This window comes from Lepidothrix coronata, unplaced genomic scaffold, assembly GCF_001604755.1.
Source record: "Lepidothrix coronata isolate B3197 unplaced genomic scaffold, Lepidothrix_coronata-1.0 Scaffold101, whole genome shotgun sequence".
Lineage (NCBI taxonomy): Eukaryota > Metazoa > Chordata > Aves > Passeriformes > Pipridae > Lepidothrix > Lepidothrix coronata.
The window spans coordinates 893,965-915,142 of record NW_016690281.1 but is presented as its reverse complement, the minus strand read 5'-3'; the positions used below and the strand labels follow the sequence as shown (position 1 = coordinate 915,142).

At 48.9% G+C, this 21,178-nt stretch overlaps 2 protein-coding genes across 8 annotated transcripts in view; one reads left to right on the top strand and one right to left on the bottom strand.

Moving 5' to 3' along the window:
• ARHGAP17 (Rho GTPase activating protein 17) overlaps positions 1 to 2,531 on the bottom strand; it is a 42,646-nt gene extending 40,115 nt beyond the window's left edge. For 5 of the 6 annotated variants that reach the window (XR_001876174.1, XM_017823235.1, XM_017823239.1 and 2 more), the window contains exon 1: positions 2,430 to 2,531. Coding sequence is in view for 5 of the 6 variants with exons in the window: in XM_017823235.1 (XP_017678724.1) it covers positions 2,430 to 2,482 (53 nt within the window). In the remaining variant the exon portion in view is untranslated. Of the gene's footprint in view, positions 1 to 1,248; positions 1,293 to 2,429 lie in introns of those variants that run through there. The other variant, XM_017823236.1, reaches the window with a different exon arrangement.
• A 672-nt stretch (positions 2,532 to 3,203) lies between these two features.
• On the top strand, positions 3,204 to 21,176 carry LCMT1 (leucine carboxyl methyltransferase 1). Of its 2 annotated transcripts, none has more exons than XR_001876186.1 (11): positions 3,204 to 3,309; positions 4,359 to 4,450; positions 5,026 to 5,147; positions 6,491 to 6,567; positions 7,390 to 7,451; positions 14,383 to 14,485; positions 15,654 to 15,774; positions 16,549 to 16,650; positions 17,015 to 17,189; positions 17,280 to 17,371; positions 19,004 to 19,020. XR_001876186.1 is itself a non-coding variant. In XM_017823297.1 (11 exons), the coding sequence occupies exons 1-11, from the start codon at positions 3,233 to 3,235 to the stop codon at positions 20,591 to 20,593; spliced, it is 969 nt and encodes a 322-aa protein (XP_017678786.1). In that variant the 5' UTR covers positions 3,204 to 3,232; the 3' UTR covers positions 20,594 to 21,176. The 2 variants fall into 2 exon arrangements, 1 of the variants encoding a protein (XP_017678786.1); XM_017823297.1 differs by lacking the exon at positions 17,015 to 17,189 and adding an exon at positions 20,571 to 21,176 and having other exon boundaries at positions 19,004 to 19,101.
• Positions 21,177 to 21,178: the final 2 nt, after the last annotated feature.

Sequence of the window (21,178 nt, the reverse complement as noted above, 5' to 3'; positions counted from 1 at the left end):
TAAGGCAGCCAACCACATCCACGACACAATTGCAGCAAAATATTTAACACATCTATTAATTATTGTGGAATCCTGTTCCACTCAGCTAATCCCCTCTTTAATTAGTTTCCTACATGTATTTCACAACTCCATATAATCCTATCCATGGACTCACAGGCTTCCCATAAATGCCATTCCTTGGCTTTGATGGAGCTCTTGCCCATCTTTTCTTATTTTCCACACTAAGGTGTTACTTTCCTGATCCCAAATCACACATGTGGGATCCAAGGCCAAGGATGCCAACCTTGGAAGCGGGCTGGGAGAAGGGCAGTGTCATTCCTCCCTTCACCCCTGAACTATTTCAAGCAGCCCTTCATTAAAGAGAACAAACCCAGGCCGAGCTCTGCTGACCTCCTGGGGAAGGGTCCGCTCTCCACACACCCAGTTATGAGGGAAAAATCTCTGAATGGTGGAAAAGCAAAGCAGGAGGAGACACCCCTTCCAAACACACCACCAGGAAACACAACAGCCAGCTAGAGGTGACACCCAGGGGGATGTCCCAGGGAGGGTAAGTGGGAAGGGGCAGCTCCCCCAGCATCCTTGAGCACCCCAAGTGAGGCGGGGATGTGACCCCTCAGCACAGATCCCAAACTGCTCCTCTTGTGGAGCAGCTTATTCCTCTACAGGATCCCCCAAGGGCATCCAGGCTCTTGAAACACTGAGCCATCACCTCCTCAAGCAGTTCCAGAACTAGCGGGTCCCTCTATGCAGGGCTTGTCTCATCCTGCCCCAGCATAAAGAGCTAACAAATGAGTTAACCAACTCAATATAAAATATAACATATAAAACTGCCTGCAAGATCCCACTGAGCGCCTTCCACGAGCCCCACAGTGCTTCTCAAACCACATTTGAAAGCCTCAGCCCTGATACTTGCAAGTGAAACCAGTTAAAATTTGTCCCCACTACATGGTTTTACAAGAACCCTGATGACTACAGGAATGCTTGGCTAGTACATGAAATGTAAGGAGCTGAGTAATATGAAATATTTGCAATTAATATCAAGCTTATAAAAACACATGACTCGGCATCATTTTAAAAAGTTCAAAATGAAAACCAATGACAGCATTGTCTGTGTTTTAATGAAACCAGGAACTCCCCATCCCACGTGCCCAGACTGCCAGGGCACCCCAGACTCCCTGGCACAGCTGTGTGAGCAAGAACCTGCCCAGACACCACACCCCGAGCACCCCACGGTGCCACTGCCCTCACCTGCCCATGGCCAAAGGTCAGTGCCAACCTCCCCACACACCCTGCTCCAAACACTGCTCCACACTTCAGCTGGATTTTCCCCTGGAAGCAGAAAGCACCCCGAGCTGTTTATCCTACTCAGTACAACCCAGATTACTCGAAATTCCACTCGGGATTTGGAGCTGAGGGGCTGACACAGGCAAACAGGGAATGCCAGTAATCCCTCCAACAATGTAAAAAAATCCATTAGTTGATATGGAATGAGAGGATGGAGGTTGGTTGGGAAGTTGTTCCCTTTTCCTAGCAAAACAAACCTATTAAAAATTTACTCCTTGGGCTTTATTAGCTGACACACCTGCCCCGGTTTGCGTGGGCCCCGAGGAAAACAAACACCCTGCTAAGGGAGTCACTGGAGAGGATGCCACCAAAATATGCTCAGATAATAAATGAATTTATACTCTCAGTATCAGCACAGGCTTTCAGTTTATACTTTCAGTATAGGGGCAAACTTTCAGATTAAATCTTTACTAAAAGCAGAGAAGAGTTTCTGGAGGAAAATACTGACTTCTACTAGAAACCCAGTGCAGCGATATCTGCATGTTCAGCTCACGTGTCTGGGCACAGATTTATTTCCACAGACCCAGGTCCTTCCCAGACTCCAACAGCTGGAAATTGGTGACAACTGTACCTACAGGGCTCCTGTTCCTTTTGTTAAAATTAAGTCCTGGGGGAGGCACTCCCTGAAGCATTTCTTAAATGTGAGAAAGAGCGAGAAACAGACCGAATACCTCAATATTAACGCGGAGAGAAAGGAAACGAAACTCGCCAAAACCCAGACAGGAAGAGCCCGATGCAAATGGCCCTGCGGGGCTCGACGGGGGGCTCGGGGACCCCCAGGGCTCTGCCGAACCCGCCGGACCTCTACCGAACCAGGTCCGGTGTGACCGAGGCAGGGCAGGGGGAGCGCCCGGGACCGGCGGGGACCGACCGACCGACCGACCGACCGACCCACGGCGACCGACGGACCGACCCACGGCGACCGACGGACCGACCCACGGCGACCGACGCACCCACCGCCCAGGGCAGCGCGTCCCGTCACTGTTTCAGCCCCGGGCGGCCGCGGCCGCCCCCTCCCGCTCCCCCCGAGCCCACAGCGGCTGTTCCCCGCGCAGAGCCCCCGCCGCGCCCGGCCCGGCCCGCACCTGCCCACGGTCTGGTTGGCGAGCTGCTTCATGCGGTTGAACTGTTTCTTCATGGCGGCGGCCGCTGCCGGGGCTCCCCCGGCGCCGCTGCTCCCCCCGGGCTGCCCCGGCCCCTCCGCTCCCGCCGCCGCCCCAGCACCGCCCGCCCGGCCCGTTCCGGCCCCGCCCGCCGCGCGTCACCAGCCCCGCCCACGGACCGGATGTCCCGCCCGCAGACCGGATGTGGCAGCTCCTCTCCGCCACGGCGGTGCCTCCGGCGTTCTCTCGGGAGCCTCGGGCGCTGCTGCTCTCTGCAGGGCGGCCGGGCCGGGCTCGCTGCTCGGAGCGCCCNCGCTCCCGCCGCCGCCGCCCCAGCACCGCCCGCCCGGCCCGTTCCGGCCCCGCCCGCCGCGCGTCACCAGCCCCGCCCACGGACCGGATGTCCCGCCCGCGGACCGGATGTGGCAGCTCCTCTCCGCCACGGCGGTGCCTCCGGCGTTCTCTCGGGAGCCTCGGGCGCTGCTGCTCTCTGCAGGGCAGCCGGACCGGGCTCGCTGCTCGGAGCGCCCGTTTCGGGACGGCCCCAGCCCCGCGCCCTCGCTGGTACCGCCGAGCGTCTCCGGGACTACAGCTCCCGGCGTGCCTTGCGGTTACTCCGCCGCTTCCCGGGCGGGGCGCTGCGGCCCGCGCGCTCTCATTGGGCGTTGTGGGGACGGACGAGCCCACGGACCAATCGGTGCTAAGCCCCGGCGGAGGCGGCCCAATGAGCGGCGGCGGGGGGCGGGCCGCAGGGGCGGTGGCAGCGGCCGGGCCCCGCGCGCTCCATGGCGGCCGCCGGCGGCCCCGACGAGGCGGACGAGGCGGTTCGCGGCACCTGCGAGGACGCGTCTGTCTGCAAACGGTACCGGCCCGGGGGGCGGGCGGGACGGGCACCTCCACTCTGTTCCCGCGCCGCGCCGGGGCGCTGCTGGGTCGGGGAGCGAAGCACGGGCGGCTCCCGGGAAGCGGCGCTGGAGGGGAGCGGGAACAGCCCCGTGCGGTGCCGGTGCCCCGGGAGAGCAGAGCTGGTGCCGCGGGGTGCGGAGCTGAACTCCCCGTGTGAGGGCGGGCTGTGCCCCGAGCACGCCCCTGGTGCCGCAGGCCCCTGGTCGTGTCTGTGAGCCCTGTGCGGGGTCGGCTCAGAGGTCGGTGATAAAGCAGCGTACGGGGGTAGCCAGCACCTCATAGCGGGGTCAGAAACTGCGGTAACGTTGGATATCTCTGAGGAAAACTGTCTCCATATATTTCAGGTTTCTTTCTTCACCCCCTGTAGGGCGGGCGCGGCGAGAGGATGAGTTGGTTGCCCTCTTGTGCCTGGGCGTGAATTTAACTTGTGTTGTCGCTGGCTGTTTGTTCTGCCCTCTTAGATTTTGCAGCAGGAGTTGTTGGGTGGTTGAGTTTGGCTTGAGAGTTTCCCTTTTTGAATCCGTTGTAAAACCAGTGGGTTCTGTTAGAACAGAATAACACTTGTCTGTGTTAAAGTGCTGTGTTTAAGCTCTGGAATAAGTGCAAACAGCTCGTGGCATAACAAAGGGTGGAAGCAAAGCCTGATTTGTGTGTGTCTGAGGACCTGGAAACACAATTCCCCTGCTGGGTCCTCCAGGAGGAAACAGCTGAGATTCGGGTCTTTGCCCACAGAATTTTACCCAATAGCACAGAGCCCATTAAAAAGTTGCTTCTTTAGTATGGCAACAGCCAGATTTTCTAACTAAACTTTATATAATCTCTTAATTGAAATGGTTCCACGTATGGAACAGATTTTATTCTGTGTCTGCATATGCACACCCAGGGCAGAGGGACCTTACCAGTCTCTGTATCTTTTGGGGTATGCAGGCTTTTAGGGTACACCAAGATGTACCCTTAGTGGCCTTATTTCCTAATCCTTTCTTTCTTTTCCCCACTCCTGGACAGGTTTGCTGTCAGTGTTGGCTACTGGAAGGACCCTTACATCCAGTATTTTGTGAGACAAGCCAAGGAAAGGAAAGCACCTGAGATCAATAGAGGCAAGTTGGAATGGGGATGGAGACACTGAACTGGTCTTGAGGCTGACAAAACCCCTGTGCACTGGGTGTTAGGGGGGTAGGGAATACAGGAAAGAGTGAGACAAGTTTTCTTCACAGGAATAATTTCTTATTGTAGCTGATCTTTTAAATACTATTTTGTAAATCAGTGCTCTCATCCTTCGCTTTCTGTGTTCTAAATGGGGTGTGACTGTGTGTCTCAGTGTGCAGAAATCTCCTCAGAGCAGTCACAAATGTTTCTTTGACCCAGGACAGCTGGCTGTGTCAGCTCTGGTCTCTGCAAGTGTGGACACCAGCCAGAGTTATTTTGCTCTGTTTGAGGTGAAACTTGACTAAAATGTCTATTTACCCAATGAATTCTGTTTTATCAGTGCATCAGATTTTTTTAAAAATTAAAAAAGAAAAACAAAAGCCCTTAGGTATCTTAGAAAGAGGGCATTACTCTTCCTAAGAAACACCACTGTTCAAACAGGCTACCTGAAATTCCTCATGAGTGTTAAACATCAAGTATTACATAAAAATAATAATTAAACTGAAGCTTTTGTGTGTGTTAACAGGTTATTATGCTCGTGTTCACGGAGTCAGTTATCTGATTAAAGCTTTTCTAAAGAAGACAGAATGCAACTGTCAAATTGTTAACCTTGGGGCTGGCATGGACACCCTGTTCTGGAGACTGAAGGTGAGGAGAGCTGAGGTGACAGGCCTGGCTGAGGACTGAGATCCATGGGGAGGTTTGAGCTGCCCTTCTGTGCTTGTCAGTGCTGAGTTCTGTCACACAGGGGGAGGTGGGCAGGGAGCCAGCACTGCACAGGCTGTCACAGAATCCCAGAACAGCTGGGGTTGGAAGGGACCTCTGGAGATCACCCAGTCCAACCCCTGCCCAGGCAGGGTCACCTGGAGCAGGTGACACAGGGACTGTCCAGGTGGGATTGGGATGTCTGCAGAGAGGGAGACTCCACCACCCCTTGAGCAGCTGTTCCAGGCTCTGCCACCCTCCAGGGAAAGAAGCTCTTCCTCGTGCTGAGGTGGAACTTGAGTTTTAGTTTATGGCCATTGCTCCTCGTGCTGTCACTGGCACCACTGAGCAGAGTCTGGCACCATCCTCTGGCACCCCTGGAGATATTTGTATGGATTGATGGGATCCCCTCTCAGCCTTCCCTTCTCCACACTAACCAGGCCCAGCTCCTGCAGTCTCTCCTCAGCAGAGAACTGCTCCAGACCCCTCACACCTTTGTGGGTGGACCCTCTCCAGGAGCTCCTTGTCTTTCTTGGAGCCCAGATGTGGGCACAGCACTCCAGATGTGCCTCCCTGGGGCTGAGTAGAGGGGCAGGATCACTCCCTCACCCGCTGGCCACACTCTTCCCATGCCCCCCAGGATCCCAGTGTCCTGGCTGCTCTGCCTCAGTTCTCTGCTTGTTTAGAGTCAGTTCAGGTGCCTTTAAACCTCAGAGCTCAGGAGGGGCTGTGGTTTGCCCTGGCTCTTCCCCAGAAGTGTGTGACACCGAGCTGACCTCTAGTGGGCTTCCAGGAACAGCAGGAATGCCGTGGTTTGCTGTCCTCTTTCAACCTTCAGATTTCACTGTTTTACCCTATAACAAAACAGGAATGATGTACTAAAGCACAGGATTGTACAGCTCTGTGTACGTTTCTGAATGAACTGTATAAATGTGAGTTTATATTTGTAAATCACAGAATCTCAGGCTGGTTTAGGTGGGAAGGGACCTTGAATATCATCCAGTCCTCAGGGAGGTTGGACTGGATAATCTCCAGAAGTCTCTTCCAACCCCAACTATTCTGGGATTCTGTGATTACATAAAATGTTAAATAATTTCCTTAATGCCTAGAGAACATTCTAATGTCTGTGAACTGCTTTTTGTTGGGTTTTAGGTTGTTTTAAGCTGTAGGACATTGTTGTACCATTGTTAGAAATGCCAGAACTGTTCAGGACTTGAGGTTGTATCTTCTTGTGTGTATGTGAAACCTGAGTCTCCCTAATTCTAGTGTCTTCCTCCAAATCCCAGGATGAAAATCTTCTCCCTAGAAAATATTTTGAAGTGGATTTTCCAATGATCGTTGCAAGAAAAATACATAATATCAAGTAAGTCTGAGGCCTGTGTTTGTCTGTGTGAGCCTGGATGTGAGCCAGTGTCATTATTTCATCTCTCTGCTGAGAAACATTTCATGCTCTGGGCTATGAGGGTGGGGAGGGTGTGAGGCACTGACAGGCTGCCCAGAGAAGCTGTGGCTGCCCCATCCCTGCAAGTGTCCCAGGCCAGGTTGGACAGGGCTTGGAGCAACCTGGGCTAGTGGGAGGTGTCCCTGCCCATGGCAGGGGGGGGCACTGGATGGGCTTTAAGGTCCTTCCAACCCAAACCATTCTGGGATTCTGTGTAGACTAAAGGTTCATTATGCAGGCAAGTTCCTACATGTGACTGTGCAGCCACTGTTCCAGACTGGAGAAGGTGGAATGTGGAAGCTGTGGGGAGCCAAACAGACCTCGTTCTGGGGCAGGGAAAGTCTCATGATGATTAGAGGTGATTAAGTCTTTTTTTACTGTTGAAGACAGCAGTAAATTCCCAGACTTGCCTGTTCAGGCAGAGAGGTAGGATAGCTGGTGCTGTATGGGAATGTTCTGTTTGGATGAATCCATTAAGGCTTATTGAGGATACATACAGAGTATCTGGATTTTTCTTGAAAGATTACCTCAAAAATTAGGAGTAATCGGGTATAAAAGTCAACTGCAACTTTCACAAACTTGCAAAGGTTTTCATTTCCAGTAGAGGGCAGAGATATTCTCTTGGCTGCTTTTATCACAGACACACACACACATAGATATATATATATATGTTAAAAAAAAAGATGTAAGCACACTGTTAAACAGGCTTAGCTGCTCTGAGATGCTTCTTCCTTCTTCCCACAGATCAAAACCTCCCCTGTCAAAACCAATTATGGAATCCCATTCAGGGGACTCTCTTCTAATAGGTGAGTCATCTTCAAACTCAGTCAGTAATGTACTGCAGCACTTTTAAAACTTTTCTGATCATTTTGTTCTGCTATGTGGGCAGGCTTTTAATGTTTGAAATGCTGTTTGGACAGAGAATTGTGAGGGAAAAGAAGCTTTTTTCTTCTCTTACAGACTTCTGCCCATTCGTTCTGTGTCATGTTAGAAATGTCTTCTCTTTAAGTGGTTTTATTCTGCCAGAAAGTTTTTGGTTTTTTTCTTTTTCTCTCATATGTAGCTTAAGTTTTCTGTCACAGGAAAAGAAAAAGTGCTACTGAGAGGCATGGATACAGGATTAAAATATCTATTGAGTGTTTATGTTCTTTCTGTCTCATTAGGAGAACAAGTCTTTACATTTAGCAGAGTCTTCACAGTAGAAACACAGCCTGCAAAGTCCAAGCTCAGGAGCCAGTGCTGTTTGTTATATTTTAGTATTAAAAGGGTAATAAATTCAGGTGGTGTCATGTGGTTGTACTGTCTTGGCTTATAACCTTATTCTGGAACAGGATGTTGTGGACTCCCCATCCCGAGGAACACTAATTACTTCCATCTAGGATAGCAGCTGTTTTGTGTGAGCAGGTGTGACTCTAAAGCAGAGCTCATCGTGTTTGCTGCTCCCCGAGGGATCACCTGGACTGGTGCTTTTATTAAGCACAACTCTAGCTCAGGGTCTGGAGGGCTTAAAAGGGCCCTCACTGAATCCCAGACTGGGTCAGGCTGGAAGGGAGCCCAGCGGGTCACTGCTCCCACCGCCCTGCTCCAGCAGGGCCAGCCCAGAGCACGTGGCACAGAGTGTGTCCAGAGGGGTCTGGAATATCCCCAGGGAGGAGGCTCCACACCCGCTCTGGGCAGCCTGTTCAGCGCTTGTCACTGCACAGCAAAGTTCTTCTCCTGGCCAGGTGGAACTGCCTGGGCATCAATTCCTGCCCATTCCTTCTGTCCCATTTCTGGGCACCCCCGAGCAGAGCCTGGTCCATCCTCTGCCCCACCTCTGCAGGCACCGACAGACATTGGGGAGGTCCCCTCTCAGTGTCTGCTCTAGAGGCTGAACAGCCCCTGCTCCCTTGGCCTTTCCCCATAAGGGAGATGCTCCATCCCTTCAGCATCTCTGCAGCCTCCTCTGGACCTGCTCCAGGAGCTCCATGTCCCTCCTGTCCTGAGGAGCCCAGAACTGGACACAGAACTGCAGATGTGCCTCCCCAGGGCTGATCTGCTGGGAAGGCTCTTCCCAATGTCCCCCAGGACCCCACTGGCCTTCCTGACCCCCAGGGCTCCAGGGGTGAGGAAGTGCAGAGTGAGGAGGTGTGCTCGTGTTCCAGTGGGAAAATGCAGGTGCTTTGCCCCCGGGCTGCCCCTGGGATCCCAGTGCTGCCACACTGCCACACTCTGCCTTCTTGGGGCATGGTTATGCAGATTTTATTGCTGCACGTTAGAGTGTCTTAACTTACCAACCTTCAGGTGTCAGGAGTTTCTGTTGTACCTTCAGGCCTCAAAAGATGAAAGTCCAGTGCCCCACCTGAGGAGCCCTGGGTTCTGGCTGGGCCCCTGCCTGTGCCATCCCCTGCCCACGGTGGGATCTGCTGCACAAGCACTGTTCCAAAGGCAGCCCGGGCCTTTGGAAGGGCTGTGTCTGTTTGTGTTCCTGAACAGCTGTAAATGTGTCTGGTACAGCACAACAACTGCAGTTATCAGCTTGCAGGGCTGTATTGTAATCAAAAGCTATTAATAGCAACTCAGAGCAGTGATCAGCAATTACTGTGGCACTGGGGGAGTGCAGTGGAGTGACTGGTTTCTCTGAAGCTGGTTCTCTGGTTCTTTCTCAGTGCTGGGTTTTAAAACCTCAGAGTAGCAATTTCACTGTACCCAGGCTGGTGTAGGATCTGCTACACTGACATCTCTGGGGTGTAGCATCATGTCTGGATAACCTGGAGGTGCTGGAAGCATGTTGTAGAATCCCAGTTTGAACTGACAGTCAACCACAGGTTGGTTGGAGTGAGATCCATGTGGGAACTCTCATTTAAGAATATATTAATGGAACTGCTTCATGTGGAAGTGCCACCAGAAGAGGTGGTGGAATAACTTGGTAAATCAAACAGATGAGCAGAGATTTCTTACAGGTCTAAGGGAACTTGACAATGTATTTGCTCAGCTACTGACTGGTCTATACCCTCTCATTTTAAAACTTACTTCCAACTGGAAGGTGGTGGCTGTGACTCCAGTGGAGAAATCCAGGGAACTCTAAGCCAGTAGGACTGATGTCTCTACTGGGCAAATTAATAGGAATTCTGACAGACTTAGTGCAAAAGAGAAATCATAGAGTGTGTTGACAAAGACTCACCATGCCTTTTGGAAGAGTGAGTTATGCTTCACAAACCTGTTGGAGTTCTCTGAGTCAACAGTTCTGTTGGAAAAGGACATCAGTATAGCGCCTGGATTTCAAAAATGTGTTTTGACAGTGTCCCTTACCAAAGTGTGCCAAAGAAATGGCACAGTGGTTGTGGAGAAGGAATGGTTCTCATATGGATGAGGAGCTGGGATGGAGGGTGAGCATATGCTGTTAATTTTCATTATGGGGGAGATGGAGATCTGTGCTTAAGGATATGTTGTTGTTCAACACTAAGGAATAATTGTGAAAATACAGTGATTAGTAAATGGCAGCTTGTTGGCAAATCCAAACTCTTCAGAGTGGTAAAGAACTGTAGAAGAATCTTGTGAAATTAGTGACTTGATGATGAATTCAATGTGGATTAATAGAAAGTGATGCACATGGGGGAAAAAAATAGTTTGTGCCTCACATGTAAATGATTATTGCTGCCTTCCTGCAGGATCTGGGTATTAGAATAAATAGATGTATGAAAGCATGAGCTCAGTAATGGTCCAGAAATCCAAATCAAGTTTAAACATTCTTGGGAAAAACCTAGAAAACAGCTAGTTAGTACGTGTTTGCCCTTTTTTTTGACTTTTCCCTTTGTAGCCGCTGTTGGTTCTGTGAGAGGCAGGATATCATGCCAGGGGGACCTCTGGTCTGACCTGGTACAGCTTTTAGACTGTGGAATATTCAGGGAGTACCACCTGTCATAGGGAGTGCAGTGGGCTGCAATGAAGCAGCATTGCCAGGTAGGGAAATGTTACCCATTTTTGTGGGGATATGGACCAGGATTTTAGAATCTTGGGGAGGAGGTTGTCCCATCCCGTGCCTGCTCCCCCACATAAGTTCCACACTGCTGTCTCTGGTGTACCAGGAATAATTTGTTTGGATTGTTTGGAATTTAATTTTTGAGTTGTTGTAATATGGATTAACGTGATTCTTGTTCTCTCAGTGCTCTTCTGCTCACCCTGAATGTTCTCATTCCATGAAGCTGGAGCTAATAGACAACTTTATTGGCTTCAGGGCAGCATCTGCTGTGCTTGCCCTTTGGACAAGGCAGGGACTGCACGGCATGCAGTTCAAATATAGATGTTGGTGGCCTCTGCCCTGGGATGCAGCAGGATGACACTTGTCACTGCACAGCTCCATGGTTTCCTGGGGAATGTTGGATCTCCAGGGAAAGCAGTGATTTGTGCAGCAGTTTGACATTGCTATGGCAAGCCCACAGTAAATTGTTTTCACTGTCTGGGTGATGCAGTTGCTGGTGTTGGGAGGTCAGTGCCCCACCTCTGTTCCCTTTGCAAGTGCCAGTTACACTCAGGGAACTGTTGCCTTCCTGTGCCTCTCACACCTTCTGCCCTGCCTACTCCAGCTTTGGGACCTGGTTGATTCAGCCTCCTTTTCCCTCCCTTTCCAGACTGTCCTGTGACCTGATGCAGGTGTCAGGGGTGTTGCTGTCCTGGTGATTTGCAGGCCTTGTTTTGGGGATGATCCTGAGCTTCCGAGGCAAACCAGATTTGTGTTTTGGCACGTGCCCTGCTCTGGTGTAGTGAACGAGGAGCTGAGTGAAGGCAGAGCCATATCCCGCCTGTGGAATAGGCTGTATGGGCTGGTGGGTTGTAAAGCTGCCAAAGATACCTTAGGATGAAAATCCTAATGAAATCAGTTTGAGTCAATAGTATCCTGCATTCTGTCTCTTGGAAAACCTCCAGGAAATTGTTGCACTAATGTGAGAAGGGAGTAGGAAAAGCAAACTGAATTCTTGTGGCAGAGGAAGCACTGAGCTCTGTGAGCCTGTGAGGCTGGAACGCTGCTCCAGGAGCCAGGGGAGGGCCTGGGGCCATCCTCAAACACAGCAGTTACTCGTTCCTAACATTTCTGTGAAGAAAACATGTATTGCAGTGAGGTCAAAAGGCAACTATAAGCAGCTCCTGCTATTATTCCATTACTGCAGGGATGTCTTGTTCTATGAGTCTATGAAATTTGAGCCACTTGTGTTGTTATTTCTGTGCCAGAAGTCATGAAAAATAAACATTCAGGTGGTGTGATCAGAGCAAAGCATTCTCTGTTGATATCCATGGATAGCTGAGTGCTGCATCTGGGCCAGGAGAGCCCGTGTGGGGTGGATGGGGTGGGCTGGAATGGTGGGGCTCTTCCTTCCCTCCTCCTCTCTCCCCTCCCTTGAATCCCTCAAATTAAATCTGGGTCTGGTGTTTCTCAGACCTTCATTTCAAGTGCAAGAGAGAGTCTTTGTACGTGACTGACTGAGTGTGAGCATCACACACAAAGCCACGAGGTAGGAGAATACCCTAGGGAATACCTAGAGAATGTGCTCTGGAGGGGAATATCCCGACCCAACAACCCTGCTGGAAACCAGCACGAAGTCTTGGTGCCTGGGTAGGAACTAGTGCTTGGAATATGGGATTTTCAGTGGATTAAGACAGACATTCTATGATTCTGGAGTAAAAATGCTTGAGTCAATGTGGTGTGAGCAAGGGACATTTTATTTCTGCCTTGGAGTGTTTGTGCTCCTTTTTTATTGGATCACTTAAAAAGTTTTGTAGTTTATTTCTGGCTTTTATTTCTGTTCTTCATTAAAGAACAGAAATTCATTACTTCTGTGTCCAAGTCTCTGAAGCTGGACAAGGAGCTGGCATTAATTCCCTGCTAATTGTGGTGGCTGACGCTCGCTGTGCCCTATCTATGGACAGAAACCAATCCCTATTTAAATACTTCCCTGTGTGTGGTGGGGTTTTTGGGTGGCTTTTTTTGATGCCATTATCATGGCCTTGATGTAATCACTGAAATAGAAGGGTGTGGGAAGTAGTAAAGCTATTACAGAACATGCACATGGAAAAAGCCTTGACTCAAAATGTTGAATCATTTGCCACACAACTTCTTTTTTTCCCTTTTTTTGCCCTGTGACTCTCTTTATGAACTGTTCTGGTTCCTGGAGCTGCTCAGAAATGTTGCAGGAAAGGCAGCTATTGTCACCTGCTAGCCCCAATTCCAGACAGTTGGTCACTTGAAAGCTAAACAGAGGTGCACCCTCTGGAACGTTTGGTCACTGCTTGATCTAATAAATGATCTAATAATTGGGAAAAAACCCACTTGTCCCCAAACTTTTTTTTTCTCTTTCTGGAATTGGAATCCCCTTTCATCCTGTCTCTTCAGCCACTTGGCTTCCCTTTCCCTCTTCACCCAGCCTCACTCCAGCTGCACCAGGGGTGGTTCAGGTTGGACATCAGGAGGAATTTCTCCCTGGAAAGGGTGGTCAGGCCTTGGCAGGGGCTGCCCAGGGAGGTTTGGAGTGCCCAGCCCTGGAGGTGTCCCAGGAAGGCCTGGCCGTGGCACTCAGTGCTCTGGGCTGGGGGACAAGGTGGGGATGGGGCACAGGGGGGATCCATGGGCTGGGAGGGCTCTTCCAGCCTCAGTGATCCTGGGATTCTGTGAATCTGCTCCCACGGGACATTCAGGAGCTGTGTCTGCAGCAGGTCCCACGTGGAGCTGTGGGAGCTGCTCCTGCAGTTGGACACTGGCCATTCCAAAGCCACTTTAAACTCTGACTGGGGATTTTTCACTGCTTTTCTTCTTTTACTGTTTGCCCGTCTCACACATACTCACACGGTACAGGGGGGACATTCTGCCTCCCTCTGTCCAGGGCCTTCACCCAGGAAAGCTGGAGGTGCCAGAGCCACCAGTATGTGCTGCAGGGCTCGAGTGGGTTTGCTGGTGCCCTTGTGAAGTGCTTTCTGTGGCACTGGGTCCCCTGGCTGGGTTGATTGCAAAGGGGGTCAGAGTTATGGACAGCAAGAGGCTCTGTTTCTGCTGGTTCCTCAGCTGTGCCGGGATGGCAACGTGTCCTTTGCCTCTGGGATTTGTTCCTGCTTCGTGCTGGAAAGCACTTACAGGAATGTGAGGCCTGTTGTATCCCTGGGTAATATTTGTTTCTCAGAACACCTTCTCTAATTTGACTCTTTGCTTAAATACCATCACTAAATCATACCAAAAGTATAAATTGTAACATTTTTTTGCCCCAAATCTGTGTCTGATCCCCATATACCTTCTATAACTATAAAAATAAATATTTTATATGGCTGTATCTGTTGTTAATATTTGAAATACGTTACTCTTAACTCCGGTTTTCAAAAATTGATATACTTTTATGTAGTTCTGTATACACACATTGGGTCATCTAAAAAGACTCTACAAACACAATGAAAATCCTGCCTTTAATCTTCACATTTTTCTTCTCTCTGCATTCCTGGGAGCCATGGTAACGGCTGGGATAACCTCTCTGCATCACAGTGGCTTCAGAGGGAAGGAGTGGGCTCGTTGCAGGGTCTGGTGGTGATATATCACTGTAAACCACAAGTATAAGGGAAATTAATGTTTTAAAAAGAAAAGTTTGCTGTTCATAGTTAGGTATAACAGACCAAACGTTGGCTTCCAATTCATGTATTCTTGTGCTGGTTTTTTTTAATTCATAATTTCAGCATCCCTCCTATTTGTAACCTTAGTCTCTCCAAATATTCCCCTTGCAGATTCCCACAGCCTTGACTCCAGTCGATATTCCATTGTAGGAGCAGATCTCCGCTTCTCCTCAGATCTGGAGGAAAAGCTAAAGAAACACAACTTGGATAAGCAGTAAGATTATATATTTTTTAATTGATTTTTCTTTCTTAATGAGGGCTTGTGGAAGCCCTGGTTGGACGGGGCTTGGAGCAACCTGGGCTAGTGGGAGATGTCCCTGCCCATGACAGGGAGTGGAACTGGATGGGCTTTAAGGTCCCTTCCCACCCATCACAGGCCATTCTGTGATTCTGTGACTTCAGAGTTTTATCTTTGTATTTTTCTGTGGCCTCCACTTGAACCCCTGTTGTTCCCTAAACCTTTTGGTGGAGGGATTGCCGTGGACCTGAGTCCGGAAGCTCCTCTGTGGGGTTTTATTGTTCAACACGAGGTTTGGAGGGGGCAGGAGTTGAGTTTCTGAGTGGATGATGGACAGACCTTTCAAATCTAAGCTATATAAATAGCAGGGATCTGGCTGGGTGGGAGAGAGCATATGGGGAAGCAGAATGCATCAAATTGCCATTTAATTCTTTACACTTCCATCTTCTGAAATGTTGCCTTGCTTGCCTACATCGCTGCTCCTTGTGGAATTTCTCCTGCTTCTAGTGACTTTTTTTTCCCTTTCATTCTAGCAATTAAAAGCAAACTCAATAATTCTGAAGAAAATCACTCGTGTAGATGTCTATTTTTGTTGGTTTGTGGATGGAGGGGGAAGAGGCAACGTGGATTGCATTTCGTTAGATAATAATATGTGAAGAGTATTTTACAGATACTGAACAAATTTGACTAATTAAAATTCTTAGAACTTTCGTAAAGAGAAAACTTTTTTTTCATTTTTTAATTTATTCCTGATTTTACTGATCTCTAGAGGCGTGTGGATTGTGTATACAGAGTACAGTTCTTCTGCAAAGGGAATTTTAATAGACTCCTCAGTTCCTGCTGTAAGAGAAGACTTAGAGAATGCACATTATTCTGTGTTCAGGGCTGTGTTCATTAGAGGAGATTGTTTCCCAAAATCTCTGGTTTGTAACCACAGGAGTCTCCTGTGGTTAATTAATTCATGAGCTGCCAGAAAGCCTAGTTCTAGTCAACTTGATGAAGAGATTTCATTCAAACTTCAGTGTCTAGTTCATAAAAAATGTAGCTCTTTCAAGACATGAAATGACTGCTCACTAACAATTCTTTACAGATTTGTCTTGTTCTTCTGCTGTGAATAGTTCTGTGGCTTGGTTTTGTTTTGCAGTTTGCCAACACTGCTGGTGGCAGAGTGTGTGCTGGTTTACATGACCCCCCAGCAGTCTGCAAACCTGCTCAAGTGGGCAGCAAGCACCTTTCCCGTGGCCATGTTTATCAATTATGAGCAGGTAAAACCAAAATGGCATTTTCAGACCCGCATTGTTGTCATAACAATTGCTCTCCAAGGTGGGAGTTGTTGTGAAATAGGAGTGGGCTGTGTCCTTTTGTAGAGACAGCAGTTTCTTCTGAATTTCTGTAGTAATGTGTTTTAACTTGTAGCTTGCTTAGCTTGTTAGAAAGAAAATACAGCTATTCTGAAAGACAATTTCTGGGCTATGTTGAAGCAAAATAATTGAGACTTAATCCATATGTGTTGAAAACCATAGAATATTGGTTTAGCTAAGACAGAGGAAAAAGAAATGATGCTGAGTGCTGGCTCTGAGTGTATAACATTACATAATTACCTCTCTGTTCTTTGGCAAAGTGGAGCAAAAATCACATCAGCATGAACTCTGCTTCTCTCAGTGGAAGTTAAACGCTGCCTCGGGGGAACTAGGTGGCTCCAGGAATTTAGTAACAGGATCTTCCAAGCTGTAAATCACTGCTGGAGAGATGAAGCAAGTTGCTGAGAGCTCAAAGCAGATCAGTTTTCATGTCAGTCCCTGTGTCTGTCAGGGCAGGGCACTGTCACCGTGGCAGTGTGCTGAGGCTGTGACCAGGAGGGAGCTGAGGAGGTGGTGGCAGTGGGAATGAGGCCCAGTGTAAGGATGTGCACTCACTTTGCTGTTGTCCTGTACATTTTATGACATAGGCAATCCAAGAGTGTAAGCAGGGCCCTGCTGTTCCCCACGCTCACGTTGTGTGCAGAGGGGGGAACACTTTTGTCTCCTTCTCTACCCGAGGTGAACATGACGGACCGGTTCGGGCAGATCATGATCGAGAACCTGCAGAGGAGACAGTGCAACCTGGCTGGGGTGGAGGTCTGCAGGTCCTTGGACTCCCAGGTGAGAGGGGCACAGAGCTCTGGGGGGCTGGGATATCAACATTAATTAGTCTGTCTGCACGTTCTGTCTGGGTGTGCCCTGTTGGAGCAGTCCCACCCCCTGCCATGGGCAGGGACACCTTCCACTAGCCCAGGTTGCTCCACACCCCATCCAGCCTGGCCTTGGACACTTTCAGGGATCCAGGGGCAGCCACAGCTTCTCTGGCCAACCTGTGCCAGGGCCTCACCACCCTCACAAGGGAGGAATTTCTTCCTAATATCCAATCTCAACCTATTCCCTGTCAGTTTGAAGCCATTCCCCCTTGTCCTGTCACTCCAAGCCCTTGTAAATAGTGTCTCTCCATCTTTCTTGTTGGCTCCTTCAGGTATTGGAAGGCCACAGTTGGGTCACCCTGGCGCCTTCTCTTTGACCCCACTGACTGTCAGTGGTTGTCCCAAAGCTGCAGTAGATCAGAGCCCAGCCCTGCCTGCCCCCTGCCCTCTCTGCACAGAGATCAGCAGGACATGCTTAGGAAAGACTTTGAGCTCTTCAGAGAACAGGTCAAGCAGCTGCCCTACAAAATCCTTGGGGGGAGAAAGTGCCCTCTGGTATTTTTTCCTGGCCCCTCAAAGCTGTGCTGTGTGTTACAGAGGGAGCGGCTGCTGGCCAGCGGCTGGGACACCGCACGGGCCATCGACATGATGAAGGTGTACAGCTTCCTGCCACAGGCTGATGTCAAAAGGTATTCATTTCAGAACCAGGAGTCATCCTCAGATGCCGTTTCCAGGGCTGTTCACATCCGTGTGTAGCGTGGGATTCCCAGCTCTAACAGAGGAGGCTGCAGGCGCGTGCTGGCCGTGGCTGAGTGTGAAGCTGTGCCTGGAGCAGCACTAATGATGCACTGGCCATGGGGATGTTTGATTTGGGTGCAATATAAAGCATCTCATGACAGGAATTTGCAGACAAAAGATGCCACAAAAGTGCTGTGCTGAGTTTTCGCAGTCCCTGAGATGTCCCTTGTGCACATTTTGGCTGGGGTCAAACCACAGCACGTTGAAATCATCTTCATGAGGGAAACTGCTGGGTCTGCAGAGCTTAGGGAACACAGGGTAACTAAAGACTGTTTTAACAGTCACTAATTTGCATGGATTTTGTTAATTTTTTCTGCATTGAAGAAATACTAAAAAACATGAAACTTTTTCAGGAGTAACTTAGGGATATAATATGAAATGTGAATTGCTGTGAGTCATTAACTATAGCTTGAATTAGCTGAACAAGTTACCTTGGTCCAAATATTCACATATGGGGTTTTCTCCAACCCTGGAACTGAACAGGTGAGGGTGGAAATCAGAGGTGGTTTAAATAGGAACAGTGGTGTGTGGTGGTGCCAGATGGCACTGGTGGAGACACAGAGCCTGTGCTTTCTTTGCAGCATTTTTGACTACCTTAGATCTGTTCAACTCCTTCCACTTGTTCCAAATGCCAGGAAATAGGTTATGTAAACTCTGTCCTTCAGTATTAATGAGGCAAATAATGCTTTTTATTTATAAAAGTCTTTACAGAAGTGTTCTTCTGCAGCACTTACATCTGGGAGTGTATTTTGGAACTTTTGCCCCTCAGCCTCTTTTGATCCTCAGTAGCAGCTCTTCCAAATATTTAGCATGGAAAATAAACACTGATATTCAAGTAGTCTGGAGGGGGAGAGGAATGGGCCAGGTTAAGCTTTGTAAAGCAGGCACAGCTCGGGAGAAAATCTCCCATTTGGGGGAAGACATTTAAAGACCTTCCTTTAGGAAGGTGGGAACCATTTTAGGGAAAACAATTCCTTGGGTCTTCTATTTGTACCATTTAGTTTGTGTTTCATGATGGGCTCCTGTGGGAGAGCTGTTGGGAGCTGTACTGGTGTGCTCATCACTCTTCCAAGACATGGTATGGACTTGTGATTCTCTGGAGAAAACACAGTCTTCAGCTGTTCCCTGCCATCCCTTGGTCGGGATAAATCCCCTTCCATTGGGCTGCTGTGGCTGCTCAGGGCCAGCAAGGCCAGATATCTGCAGGAAAAGGGTTTGGAAGACAAATGCTGGTATTTGTGAGAAGTTGCACAGGTTAGTCCTGGAGAATGAACTATGAAGTACAGACTAATACGAAATATTAGTCCAGGAATGAGAAGCTGAAAACATCCCGTGGGTCACTTGTTCCATACATGGACAGCAAGGGTGGGAGAGGTGAGGGCACCATGGACAAACTCCTGTATGATTGACTGGGAAGGTAACTGCCTTACTGGCCAGAGTTTTCACTCCTGGGGAGTGAAGAGTTTATTAAAGACTCTACTGAGACTCCAGCTCAAATCCCAATTTTTACTTTGTTCCTACAGAATAGAAGCACTTGAATTCCTGGATGAAAAGGAGCTGTTTGAACAACTAATGCAGCACTACTGCATCTGCTGGGCTTCAAAGGACAGCAGCAACCTGGGTAATGTTCTCCAACACGCAGGAGTGATCCTTCCCATGGAATTTTATGTGGAAAGACTGGGATTGGGATGTTACTCTGGGTGCAGGATAGAGACACCCTGTCCCGGGCATGGGCTCTGCTGCTCTGTCCTTGGGGCTGGGAGCACCTCCCAGCTCGTGATTGCTTCTCCAGAGGGAGAACCTTTGGAGGGTTCATGGGCATCCAAGTTGGAAGCCTGTCCAGTAGAGGAGAGTTGGAATTTTTCCACCAGAAGATGCCGTATGGGTTACTTTAAATAACTGCCTGCTTTATCCTATCAGTGCTAATTGAAAGGTTTACAAATCCTATGCATGGGAAGTGCCATATGGACACATGGTATATGAAATCACAGTGTCCTGACAACACAAAAATAAATTTGTATTACTTATCCCAGGCTTTTCTGCACTGTCCCCATTTACAGCCATCTGACACTGGAGTGTTCCACACCACTTTCTCCAAGTTCCCTCTGAAATTAACTCTTTTAAATGTTCCTTTGGGTCTTAAAATTCTCTCTCTCCTAGACTGGGATTTCTTTGAAATGGAGGGACTCGATTCATGCTTTCTGTAGCATTTCTATGTTGCTGCTGCTTATCAAATAATAAAATCAGGAGAATTGTGGTTTAGGTGAGGGATAGATGGCTACAGCCTGTATTTGTCCAGATTGAAGACAGCACTGTTCTAGGCACAGCAAATGGGAATAGTTGTGATCTCTGAGCAGCCAAGCATCTGGTACAGCTGGTGAAAGGAGACCTTCAATACCCTGTTGCTGCTGCTGTAGCAGAGCTGCTGCCTTGTGGTGTTGGTCACCTGAATCCTCCAGCCTCCACAGTCCTGAGCTCAAAAATCCATGTTTTCCATTTCATTTCTTAGGGCTAAAAGGTGATGACTGTAGTACACGAATTTCTAGGGGAGCTAAGGGCAAAATATTCATAGTAACCACTCTTTTGGGAGCTCAGCATTATTCCTTGCTGTGATTAGAGAAAGACTGAGGACAGTTTTGGGGACTGGGGTTGAGTGGTGCAGGGTATCTTAGAAGTTAAAAGACACATCTCAAAGGAGATAATCAGATGTCCAATGGGCATTTGGACATAGCATGGATATGCCTTAATCTAAAGCAGGAGGTTTAAATCCATGTGAATTTACTGCCCTCATTAAGGGTACTTTCCCCAGATTTCTCTTTTTAATTTCACGGGCAGAATCTGAGGTTCATGAACATTCTGTGTTGTTCCTTCTGCCATGAACAATTCCTGCAGATTAGCTTATTCAAATTAATTGCTTCATCACAATCAAAAATCCTCCCACCAAATCCTTTACATTTAAGTTTAAAAAAATTAAGTAATTCTCAAAGCATCCTTCTTCCTGTGCCTGACTGTCCTAATAGTGGTGAAGGACTGGTAGGATAAGAATAAACACTTGTTTTTCCTCCCTAATCCCTTTTTCTCTTCACACAGGTCTGGCAAGCATCGACTTTTGAGAGTCTGGCTGGAGGGAAGAGAGCCCAGGAGCCCCAGTGACTGCCTTGGCTTGGGCCAGGATCCAGAAATATGGACTTTGCATGTGCCAACCCCAGTCTGTGTCCCTGTGACGGTGCTGGGAACTGTCCTGGTGGCTTTGGGTGGTTTTGAGGAATATTCTTTGTGAGCAGTTGTTATGAGGCAGGACTTGCCTTCCGTTCCCAGATGTCTAATGATGGACTTTCACAAGGTGTCAGTGATTCCTGTCTAAAGCTTGCCTTCCGTAGTTTAAAGCTGAAAGTGTTCTTGGGTTCTTTGGTTTTCCTCCTTTGTCTTTTTGTGGATGTGTAACATGTGTTTGTGACAGGAAGGTGGGAGAGCAACGCTGGAGAGCTGCAGCACTGGGTACCTGCACTGTGCATGGCTGATCAGGAAGGTGCAATTTGGTTCATTTTCATTCTCTTCAGGTCTAATTTTGGTGAGGTGTCACCGTGTTGGCCTCTCCAGGCTTCACTGTTGCACAAGGCTGTCACTGTGCTGGGTGTTCTTGTAGGGGAAGGGTAAAGGAGAAGGGGAGCCCTGAATTTGTTCAGTGGTGTACAAGA

Coding starts and splice junctions, on each gene's coding strand:
- LCMT1 (XM_017823297.1), top strand. CDS start 3,233: ATGGCGGCCGCCGGCGGCCCCGACGAGGCGGACGAGGCGGTTCGCGGC. Junction 5,148..6,490: donor CCCTGTTCTGGAGACTGAAG/GTGAGGAGAGCT, acceptor TCCAAATCCCAG/GATGAAAATCTTCTCCCTAG. Junction 6,568..7,389: donor AGAAAAATACATAATATCAA/GTAAGTCTGAGG, acceptor TTCTTCCCACAG/ATCAAAACCTCCCCTGTCAA.